General features: G+C 38.9%; 1 protein-coding gene across 3 annotated transcripts in view; it reads right to left on the bottom strand.

The window, feature by feature from the left end:
• LOC110990792 (receptor-type tyrosine-protein phosphatase epsilon-like) overlaps nucleotides 1-12026 on the bottom strand; it is a 32798-nt gene that overhangs the window by 8241 nt on the left and 12531 nt on the right. For all 3 annotated transcript variants that reach the window (XR_015427327.1, XM_087143965.1, XM_087143966.1), the window contains 10 exons: nucleotides 9507-9647; nucleotides 8022-8159; nucleotides 7610-7774; nucleotides 4266-4340; nucleotides 3795-3942; nucleotides 2678-2745; nucleotides 1553-1830; nucleotides 818-908; nucleotides 286-362; nucleotides 41-77 (listed from right to left, as the gene is read on the bottom strand). Coding sequence is in view for 2 of the 3 variants with exons in the window: in XM_087143965.1 (XP_087000091.1) it covers nucleotides 41-77; nucleotides 286-362; nucleotides 818-908; nucleotides 1553-1830; nucleotides 2678-2745; nucleotides 3795-3942; nucleotides 4266-4340; nucleotides 7610-7774; nucleotides 8022-8159; nucleotides 9507-9647 (1218 nt within the window). In the remaining variant the exon portion in view is untranslated. The remainder of the gene's footprint in view (nucleotides 1-40; nucleotides 78-285; nucleotides 363-817; nucleotides 909-1552; nucleotides 1831-2677; nucleotides 2746-3794; nucleotides 3943-4265; nucleotides 4341-7609; nucleotides 7775-8021; nucleotides 8160-9506; nucleotides 9648-12026) is intronic.

Raw genomic sequence — 12026 nt, 5'->3', positions numbered from 1 at the left:
CTATGAATTCAATTTTTTTAATCAAGACAAGTATACTAACCTTGAGTTGCTATGTAGGCTTTGTCCTTCTTGTAACCCTGTAAAAGGAAAAAGTCCGCAGTGACAACAAAATTATGGACGTATTTACACAAATTTATCTCTGAGTCCTGAAATATAAATATCTTCTACCACAAAAACCACATTATCAAATAAAACACATGTGTTTCTGCCTACTGCTCCAACTATGACAATTTGCTATATTACACATATTTCATCAAACAATTCATTACTTTTTGTAAATCTCACCTTGATGTAACAGGCATTGATGTAGCCCAAGTTGGGATCATCCTTGTCATGTTCCAGAATGACACGGCAATGATCATCTATATTAAAATTATAGACTGCACTATAATTCACCCATGCTGCAAATGAAAACTATTTTGAAGGTATTAAAGTTTTTTAGGAAATACTGATCAAAATTTTATTGGTAAACAATACCAGAAATGCATTTTAAAAAAACAATCGATTATTTGTTGAAATAAATAAGAAAATTCATAATAAATATCTTCCAAACTCAAAGAGTCAAAAAAGTAATTTGTAGATGACAGAAAAAACAGATTTTCCGGCATCCAATACAACAAAAAATCTTGCAGTGAATGAAATTATATGGAAAGTATTTGCTTTTCAAAACAATGTGTAAAACGTCGTCAGAGTCATGGAAGAAAAAGTGTTAAAATTGATATCCAACAGCAGACCAACTTTTTTTTTCAACAGTTTATGTGCTACAATCTTGCAAGGAAATGAATCTATTAAGCACTTAGAACTAGGAACATCTTACATGCTGGTATATTCCGATATCGGTTCTTCATCTTGTTGTCAGGTAGCTGGGAGACGTCACAGGAACATATTGCTTCTATCCCTGGAAAGGACTGATAAAAGAGTTCCAATAAATGGTCAGACTCCAAACCAAGGTGTGTTTCTGTGTTGCTTCTAAGTGAGAAGCATTTTTCTTTTTAATATCCCTTACCATACTATGCAATGCCAACATATTTTCAATTGATCCACATTTAAGTGATATGTGTGCAGGGTATAACATAGCGGTATATTTCTTCTTGTGAAAGCCAAAAACTATCACAAAATGTCACAAATTGTGAGCATTTCACCTCAGATACAATAACATTGTGTGAGCTAATTTAAATCAATCACTTTGTAACTATGAACTTTACCTGGAGGTCATAAACAAAGCAATAAAGAAGTAAGCCCGCCTTGAGCTGGTGTGACCCATCAGGCCAGATTATCTCCAGTTTCAGTGGTATAAAAACTGCACACAGATCTATTCCCAAAGTCATGTGATGCCAGTCCATTACAGGTTGCGTAACAGAGCCTATTTATTATACAACTGGGTGGAGAGACGCACACAGAACACAAGGGAGAAGCGACTTGCTCATCAAGGGCACAAACCTGTGACCAGCACTTGCATTCGAACCCCTGACCTTCTCATCAAGAGTCATAAATGTGCACCAGCTTACACCCCTCACTCCTACAGGAGCACATGGGATCTACCAGTACTTACAGTCCACTCATCTCTGAGCTGATGGCCCCGTACGGCCTGCCGTACGTATGCCACAAAGTCCTTGAGTGGGATGGGATCTTTCTTGAGTTCCCTCTCCTTGGTGGGATAGAGGGGCAGACCAGCAAATGGTGAGCTGCTGTCCAGTGTGGAGATCTGACTGACGCTGGACTCTGGCCGTATTGCGGGGGTCGTCTCTGGGACCACGTCCCCATTGGGGTTGGAGTTGATGTCCTCCATGGGGATGGAGATGGGGTTGTCTATTGTTTGAAGGCTGGATACTGTAACGAATGCACAAACATGAGTGGGATTAGGCAATTGAATAGAGCAAGGCTTTGCCCTCCCTACAAGGCAATGGAAGTGTTTTCAAGACCCATAACAAACAGGCTTAGGCCTTAGCAGGGATCTGATTAAATGCTATACATTTCTAGAAACTGCAGATTTAATGTCACACCTTTGAAATGTTGCACCTAAAGAAGTATTCTCAATGTCTTGTCTCTTTTTACATGACATGAAAGGAGAAAACACTGATTTTTAAAAATGTTTCATAAAATTTTCTAACTTACAGCAAGAAATGAGACAATGTCTTGTAAACACTTAAACACTTAACCGCAGCTGAAATTGGAAAATATCGGCTTGTGCATTAAATGATTTTAATGATACCTAATTCTTAAAAATGTGTGTCTTAAAAAATAACACTGTGACATCATTGTTGACTTTTTACTCACAAGGTCCATGTGTCACATTTTGTTTTCTACAAGCAAGAGTTTTTCGTGCTTACATGATTTTAAGAGGAAGTTTGTGCTTGCTTAAGGGACGACACACATTGTGGTCCTGTAGTTAAGACATATTAGTTATCAAATATTATGGTAGCAAATGTACATCGCTAAAGCACCCACTGTCAAAATGGAAGTTCTAGTGGGAAGTCTACTAAATGTTTTGTACATAACTAAACCGTCTAGTAACCATACTCTAATGAATGCTTGTGGGTACAAATAAACTATACACTTGAAAGATATTTCCTGCCTGGCCGTGAGGGCTGGGATCAACGACAATACATATACTTGGCTCTGAATGACCCACTACTTGTACATTTAAGGTCTTTAAAGCCAACCAAACTAAACTTACAGTCATTGCTGCTTTCAAACTTGCCCTGCATACTACTTCCACCATCCACTTCTGCATGCTTCTTATCACTGCAAAGGATAATAGAAAACAGACCTTGAAAAATGCTTGAGCAAACCTCATTTTAAAAAATGAGTTGCCGTATGTCCTCACAGCTAGTGATTCTGTTTTTTTTTCTAGGTTTCCGACTCATTACAGCCACTATCTGCAACCCACTGGTTGAATAGCAGAGCATATTGCACATTAGTAAAAGTTGACCAACAGCAGTACATAGGTAATTTCAGAAATAAGAGGTCCAAAAGTGTGACATTTTCATGTCCCTGTTACCGGTACATCTGACCTTATGGTAATTGACAAGGAAATATCACCGGAATTGATTTCAAACTATTGCTACTTGTTTGGCAGGTAATGTGCATTAATTCATCACTCTTGGAAATTAGAAAATGTGTTCTGAACTTACAAAATCATATTTCACATGCAACAGGGACACAACAAAAATGGACCCTTAATTTCTGGAATTATCCATACGGGAAAGCATACAGCATGTGCACCCCATTACGTCAAAGTCATCAGAGCCAAGAACAATCTTGCAACATCATAATCAAAGGGAACGTGTAACTTTTTTCAGCCGAAGTCCACTGTATCCAGATGCCAAAATGAGTGATACGTCAAAACAAAGGAATAACCTCACTCTTTCTAATTCAAAGTGAATGAAAACTGTGAGAAAATGTGGCCTAGACTTCATCTTTCAATTTGCTGCGCACAAGTGGGTTGCTGGCTGGATTCATTGTGGCGCAACACTCCTCATATGGAACATTCAGCCATATAGTCTCATGTATTGGACCAGAATCAAGGTAAAAAAAGGCCAGTTGGGGCAGGGATAGCTTTGGCCTTTCTGAACAAGAGAGCAAAGCATCAGTGTAGTTCTGATCTGAATTCAGATTATGTAATCTGTCTAAAATATATAATCTTTATCCGTTATTTCTTTTATATAAGTTATATGTTTTCTTTTTAATATCACCCACTATTAAGCATAAAAACAACAATGCTGTTTTGAGATGGTACCTTTATAATCTCCATTTGAAAAATGCAAGAGACAAATTCCTCATATTCCACTTACCGAATGCACTTCACCAAAACTATGAGCAGAATGACTAAGATGAGGAGAAGAACTAAAACAATGACGACAGGAACCACCACACCGACAAGGCTCATGGGTGTTGGATTGGTGGCTGTTGATACCGTGGTAGAATCCTCAGAACCACCAGCTTTGGTTGCATCGGAGATAAACAAAAATTGTACTGTAAATTAACTTCTTGCACTACCGCAGATATACACGACAGCTACATGTAAGTGTTGGTTCAAACTTGACGCAGAGGTGAACGTAAACACGAAACTCTGAGGTCTAGTAAAATACTGGTATTGTGAATTCATGGTCAAATAATGTTATTTTACTCAGTGTGCTGAAAAGATCAGTGTCTTTCATTTGACTTTTCTTCAAAACAAAAAGACTGGTCAAGTTACGAAAATAAGCTTTCTAAATTCATTACTTCTGAGTGAATCTGACATGAGGCTTAAAACTTATGCTCACGTGTTATGGTCACTTCTGCCATAGTGGGCCCTGCTACAGTAGTCATCGAGGGTGTAGGCACTGCAGTTGAAGATTCTGTGACGGCAGGACAACATATGAGCAAAAACCAATGTATGAACCAAGGCTGAATTATCAATTGCCTGCTTGAAAAGAGTGATCATTTTTCAAACATCTGTACTATGGAATTGTGTTTGCATGGTCACGGAATGTCTTTACATTACGAAAATATCTCATCTGCTCTTATGGCCATTTTGAAGCTCAGCTGGTAGATTACCTACATCATATTAAGTGTAGGTTGCAATTTCAAATCCCATGTCAATCAATTTTCTTGGTTATTCCTTGATGTTTGAAAACGAATCTGGTCAGGCTCCCTTGTGGCTCATTTGAAGTTACTTTATTTTATTTATTCTGTTTGTCCAACAGTACATTCAACATCAATTACAGGATGAAATGATAATGAAGAAGACAATGAAGAAATGTTGTTTTAGAGATGGGAGGAAAACCCCAGATTGACATATATATATATTCCATGGAAAACCTACAGAACCTGACAGGGATTGAAACCTATGCCTCATACCGACCAAAGTGGGATTCGAGCCGGGGGCTGCTGAGGTGGGAGGTGAGGAAAGAGTCACTATACCAACATGACTCCCGAGTTATAACCAGCAGTTACAAATATTCTTGCTTATCTCTGTCAGAAGACTTTATGCTTAAAAGAGCAAAGCACATTTAGAGGTTTTATCCAAGTTATAATGTCAATGGTTGCCAAACTCTGTGAATTTAAATTGCCTACAAGACTTTTCCAATACAGGAACTGTATTCCTGTAATTTACTCTAGATTTTGGAGTTCATCCTATTTAATGGAACTGCTATTTCCCTGCCAGATTTATTATTGTGCAAAGTAAATGCACACTTTGGAGATCATATACAGCCCGCAACAAAGTACATTTAAAGTTTGTACGACTCATGATGCCTCTACCTCCAGCTCACTGCCTTTCCTTCAGATTGAAAGGAACACAATATCAATTGGCAATTTTGTAAGTGTAAGGAAATTTTGTAATAATATTATATAAGTGTGTAAACATTCCATACTTTATTTTCAAGCAAAATATATATTTCACTTGTCAACAGCCTCACTAAAAATACCGTTATTCACTAATAGTTGACCCAGGAAAATCTGGGTAACTTCGGCAATGGTTTGTGCTTCACAATGCACAGAGCATATAACCACTTCAAGATGATGGTAAAATAATCCATTACAAATCTGTTAAACAAATTGGGGAACTGGTTGAATATCCAATTTAATAATAGAAATAGACCAATGATCCAAACAACATCTTTAAAAACAGTTTGGGAGAGCACTGTTTCCTGAAGTTGTACACATGTATTAGTGCAATGAACACGAAGTAACTTTTTAAGTACACATTCATAAATACAGTGAACAGTTCTTCTATTCGTATTAGTTGAAATGCATCATGTGACCATGTATTAACATTTGATAATGCCCAATGCGATGTGATTATGCCTACCAGTGTTGTTGACTCGAGTCACTGACTCGGACTCGAGTCAGACACGAGTCGCTATTTTTTAGACTCGAGACTTGACTTGACTTGGGGAAAAATGACTTGAGACTTGACTTGACTTGAAAAAAAAAGACTTGTTAACATTAAATCTTTTCTTAAAATAAATAAAAATACACAAACTAACAAAAGAATTCCGTGTGGCGTCGTGTTCCTACACTGGCACCACCGCACATCATGCATACATCATGCACGGCGCGTGTGAGCTGTATGAAGTTTGTGTGGGCCCGGGGCATAGGCCTATGCGTAGTCTGATTACATCCGTTAAGAACGGTCTTTCTATAGAGCCCACGTAACTGTATACTGTTTGTGATTTACCACTAGGCGCGCGAAGACTGCAAAACGACAACATGTACCATCCCCAATCCAGGTGCCAACCTGGAACGGTGAATTCACAATCTCTTATGTCAGATAACCTAGTCTTGAGCTAGTGAAACTGCCCTATTGTGAATATTGCATGTGCAACCAACAAACCAACACTAACACAGGCAAGCCATGTCATTATCATTTAAGGGCAGTCAGTTTGAAAAGTGAAAGATACCACCAATAAAGTACAGAACAAAACAAAGAAATTATAAACGGGTATCACTTCAGTTTTGATGTACATTATTCAGAAAAATTGACTCGAAACTTGACTTGACTTGGAAAAAAATGACTTGAGACTTGACTTGCTAAAATTTGACTTGGGACTTGACTTGGAAAAAAATGACTTGAGACTTGACTTGACTTGCTAAAATTTGACTTGGGACTTGACTTGACTTGACTTGGAAAAAAATGACTTGGTTACAACACTGATGCCTACTGCGTAAAAGATGTACTGGCACCTGGATACCAGTTTAATCCATTTCGATTGGTCAAGGGTCTATGTGCATGTGGCATGCGCAAATTGCTACGTTTAAGACTGGCTCAGGAGAATGGACGCTGATAATGGCTGACCTGCTGTAAAACATGTTAAAGACCGGCCAAGCAAATATTCATTCCCTTATTGAAAGATTGTATAGTGCCAGTGGTTTACAGACACCACGCAAAGCTTCCAAGCTAAAAAAAACCTGATGAAACATTTTTCTGCTACAAATTAATGCGAAAGTGTCAATGCTCCACCCTCTAGGAAAATAACATGGTGTTTTTAGTCTTCCCCAGTTTGAAATAATAGTGGCGATCCCATTGTCTGCCTCTAACCCACCATCCCCATCAAATATCCAAATATAACCTGTCCATAATCAAAATCACATGAACAACAAAATTACATAATGCTTGTTAAGGGCTGCCCTCACACCAAAACATCACTCTCGTTACAAATCCACCATCACTCATCCCAACCTCTTTTTACATGAAAATTTATCAAGTTGTGAAATGAGCAAAGGAATAAGTACATTAATTACATGTACAGTATAAAATCCACGATACCAGAACACCTACACACTGTATTTGCGAATTTGCGAGAACATGTACGTGTACTTATAATACTGGGGTACAATTTAAATCGTCATATATTGTCATTCCTAAAAATGCCTAAATAAAATCCCACCGGTACATTGCAAGGGGTTGAACATAAGTTAATATAACTGCCTATAAATTTGGCTAAGTACAGATCAATCAATTTACTCTACACGCAGACAGGTATATGGACCCTTTCACTTGTACCTGTTACGCAGCTTTCCAGAAGCATCAAGTAACAAGTTGTGCACAAATTGAATTCAAACGTATACTTAGCAAAACAAACAAATGGTTTCTCTCAGCACAAGCTCTAGGAATAATCTCTACCTGTCTGGCAGTTGTTAGCATTCACATCTGACTTGAATCCATCCGCACAGGCTCCATTAGATCCACTGCAGTAGCCACTATCTCTGACACAGGCAGTGTTGTTAGCACAGTGACAGTCACCAAGACAGTCTAGACCATACTTGCCAGTAGGGCATGTGCCTGGTACTGCATGTGAAAAGTTCAAAGTGTGGAAGGACTTTGACAACAGGTCATTTAACCCATAAAATGAGGTTATTTCTTGAACAAGTATAGAATGTGAAGACTTTAAGCAGGATAGCAGACACTGCTAAACACAAAACATGATATAATGCATCAGAGCTCTAGTCCAACAATAAATGTACACAACACAGAATCTAAACACTTGGTAGAGGACTCAAAGTCACTTTGGAATGGAAAGCTATATGGTACCTACTTTGGCAGGTAGTTCCGGACCAACTATCTTGACATAAACTAGGTGTACATTCTCCTGTGAATCTGTTACAAGCTGCATCCCCAGCTTGACAACGGCATGTCTGGTTACATCCAGCACCAAATGTTCCAGAGGGACAAGCTGTAACAATAACAAACATATACTGTAGACATGTGGCCACTGTGGTCATCACTGCGGCATTTCTAGTATAGGGTGTTCTCATATACTGCCTTTAATGCACAAGACGCAGGCAACTTGTATGAGCAGACACTTGTTACCCTGGTTGCTGTCCGATTCTACTTCAAAATGAACATTTACTTCATTCATGCCCTATTCAAAATGGCTGTATTTTCATTTGGTATTTAGTAGTGATGATTAAGATCTTTGACATTATTTTAAAATCATTCTTTCATTTTGTGTTGATGATCTGCTGCTGTTTTACCAACTGCTTGTATGCAAAAATACAACTGTGACATTGACAGAGCTGACCCTATAGGGTGCAATACAAATAATAATATAATAAAAGCAGCTAAATGACAAATCTTTCTCAAAATAGTGTTGTGAGGCAGACCTTTTCAAAGCTAATACACAAATGCTGGGCAACAAGAGGATTAATCCATTTGCTGTTTTGCTAATCATCATCATAAGAATTTATGTACATGTATTTTCATTGATGACAACTTTAATAATAATATGTGTACTTTCCTGAGCTCTTATCCAATCCACTGTGGCTGTGCAAAAGCTGCTCTTTGAGGTACATGTACATGTATTTTCCTAATACAACCAAGAACAATTTATTCCTGTAAAATCCTACATTTGCAAAGGAGTTCTAATTATAAGTGAAATTTCATCTATATTAACTGTAACAATACACAAACTACGTGAAAGTCTATGATTAACCACTTGTCTCCGGGTGCCCGGTAGCGGAGATTTTGGCTTTATACACATACATGTAGCTGGGCTGCCCGAAATCGGACTAAGGAGCTGGGCCTTGTAACAAGAGACCATACTTGGAACGAAAGACCGAGCTGCTGGGAATTACCGTCATTTTTCAGCTGGCATTAGCGGAGGTAATTATCACGGAGGATTAACAGCGGGGACAAAAGTGCTCCAGCACTACAGTGATGAGCAATACAACACTGCTGCACTCTAATCCGGCTGCAGTTGAAAAGACGCCACTGCCATTAAGCAACACAGCGGGCCACTTTTGTGAACAAAGGAAATTACGCAACACCCCACAATCTGGGCTCCCTTTACTGGGCAGCACACCTGGCTGCAATACTCGGGCGTCAATGGAGATTGCCTGTCAGATTAGAGTAGCACCAGACAGTCATTCTTGTGGGTGTAAACGTCCAGTTTATGAAGTTATGAATTCTTGAAGATTTTTGAAAATGGAAAATCTTAAAAATCGCCTAGGAAGTCGTCCCACATATTCATATTCCACCCGGCAGGAAGTGGTTAAGAATGAATTTCCTTTAATTTACTTACATTCATTACAGTATGTCCCCATGTAGCCCGAGATGCAGCTGTTCCCATAAGGATCTGGCAGACCAAACTGGCCATTACAGGAGTATGGAGATGATGCACAGTCAAACTCACAATCCCAGCCAAATTTGTGCATACCACATGCTGCAAGTAAAAAAAGCAGTCTTCAGCCTTGTCCTAGGGCAGAGACTTGGCCATACGCAAGCAAATTACATCACACGAGCCATTACTGTGTACTGTCTTGACATACCAATGCATGTACATGTATGGTACCACGGCAAACCACAGAGAAAGCAATATTTAAGCACACTGGACCCCCACCATACTTTTATATCTCAGTAGCATAGCCAAAGGAAGGCAAGGGAGAAATGGCCCCCAAAATTGGGAATTTTTCTTTTTTTGGGGGGGGGAAGATGTTGGTAAGTAGGGGAATAAAATAAAATAAAAGACTGTCACACAGCCAGTTTTTAAAGGTTTTTTTTGTTGAGTGATTTGTGCAAGTTTAGTTTTGCACATCTTGGTTGGTCATAGTCATCGGTTTGGTGGTCACGGTCACACACATACAAAAAAAGGGTCACAGGTGCGCCGTGGTGGGAAAATTGTCAATTGGTTTTTGTGGTCCTAGGGGTTTCTGGGATTGACGTCGTCTCGTGGGTTCATTGTTTTGCGTGGGTGTGAAAAAGCTAGATTGCTGCTGCGCAGGGCAGAGCATTATTGCTTCCGACGCAGAGCATTGGCTGTTTCAGGCATAACTGAGATATTGCTAAAGTGTTTTTACAAAAGCTAGGCCGACCCTTTGCAGGCCAAAATTTGCTGTGATGGTTTGAACAAATTTCTTATTCCATTGTGCAGTTGCAAAAGCTTGCATGTTCTGTAATTTTTGTGCTGTGAAGGGCATGCACAGGTGCCTTTCCTGATCAGCCCGTAAGCGGTGAGGTGTGAAGACGACTGTAAGTAAAGTAAAATTTCATTGATTGAATTATAGTAAATATTTGCAATTCCCAAATGGCAGTTATCATTGAAAAATTCCTTGTAAATAATTGTTAAGTTTTAACGAGTATATCAAAATATTTCCCCAATCTCATTTTGATGATGGAAATGGAGTTGAACAAGATATGGTTGCTATTACCTAGTAGCTCTAGACGTCTTTACAAGTCCATCATTTGTATAGAAAACTGACTATGAACGGAGTTGGATAAATGTTGTAGATTGCGAATTTGATCATTGTAATTCCTTCTATCGACAACTTCAATCAAATGTATGTGAAACTTTTAACAGTTATTTGTGCATTGCTAGAATTGAATTAGGCACTAAGTGTGAAATAATGTTTTACATAGATGACCAACTGATAAGAGTCAAAGTCACCAGCGGTTCCCTAGCCCACACTGGCCATGGAAGATTAGACGAGTCTAGGATTTCCCTTGTTTTGGCTTGATGCAGTGAGCTGAGACGCTCAGAGACCACACCTTGTGGCCACAGCACTGTGACGTACGTTGGGCTTCCCCGGGAATTCGTTTCAGCCAGGTGACAGGTAGAAGAGATATGAACTAAACTGTGCGATGCATACGGTGCACACGTGCTGAATCTTAAGAAGGAATGGTGACAGGTGGGCGTATAATGATCTGAACAATGACACTGTGTACATTTGCTGAATTGTAAAGACTAGAATGTGAAAAGAGACCATCCACATTAGCAAGTACTTAGATCTTTACTGAATAGTAAATAATTGCTCCCATAATGTCCTGTACATAGACCTGCTACATTTGTATTTGTGAACTTGCTTATTTCAGCAACGGCATCATTGGTGATGAAGTGTCCAGTAAACGATTCTGTTAATTTACTAGCGATATTTAGTGTGTACATGTATTGATATTTGTTTGATTCATTGCCTTTCTTGAGACAGCGTGCACCTGTCCGTTGGATTACTTTGACTTATGAATTGTGCCTAGGAAATCAATTGTAAATATATTGTAGTTTCTATATTTGACCTAGTTACTGCGAACTTTCTTTCTGTGGCAATGTTCCGTGAACTTATGCAAGTTTTCCACTTCCACATAGGAAAATCAATCATTATTCTCCGGTTATTCTGACAAAGACTGGCCAAGCATAAATTTGTTCCCTTATTACAGAGCATGCTATGTTAACCTTATCAGAAACAAAAACATTTGAGTAACAGAAATGATTCAAAGTAACATGGAAAGTAAAACATGTATATTGCAAAACTTTTGAATGCTGTTAACATTTTGACATTTTCCACCAGAATCCTGGCTCAGGTGACCTAAAAACTTCGAAGTCAAGTTGCATATAGACATGCTGAACCTGACACGGAGACAAGGTCGAGTACTGGAAAACAACCCTGGTAACCAGGGGCAGCCTCCAGTCTTATCATCACACAGTCCTCAATTGTAACAAATTACACACCAAGACAAACAGACAGACCAAGCTGTGACCAGGCAATGAGCTTACCATTGAGGCAGTTTGGTCCACTGAATCCTGGTGGACAGATGCAATCTCTTGTCTCAT

Source organism: Acanthaster planci, linkage group LG12, assembly GCF_054643075.1.
Source record: "Acanthaster planci isolate LZ-2023a linkage group LG12, COTS_SCS, whole genome shotgun sequence".
In the NCBI taxonomy this organism is placed as follows: domain Eukaryota; kingdom Metazoa; phylum Echinodermata; class Asteroidea; order Valvatida; family Acanthasteridae; genus Acanthaster; species Acanthaster planci.
The sequence above is the reverse complement of the archived record's forward strand: the minus strand, read 5'-3'. Positions and strand labels throughout refer to the sequence as shown.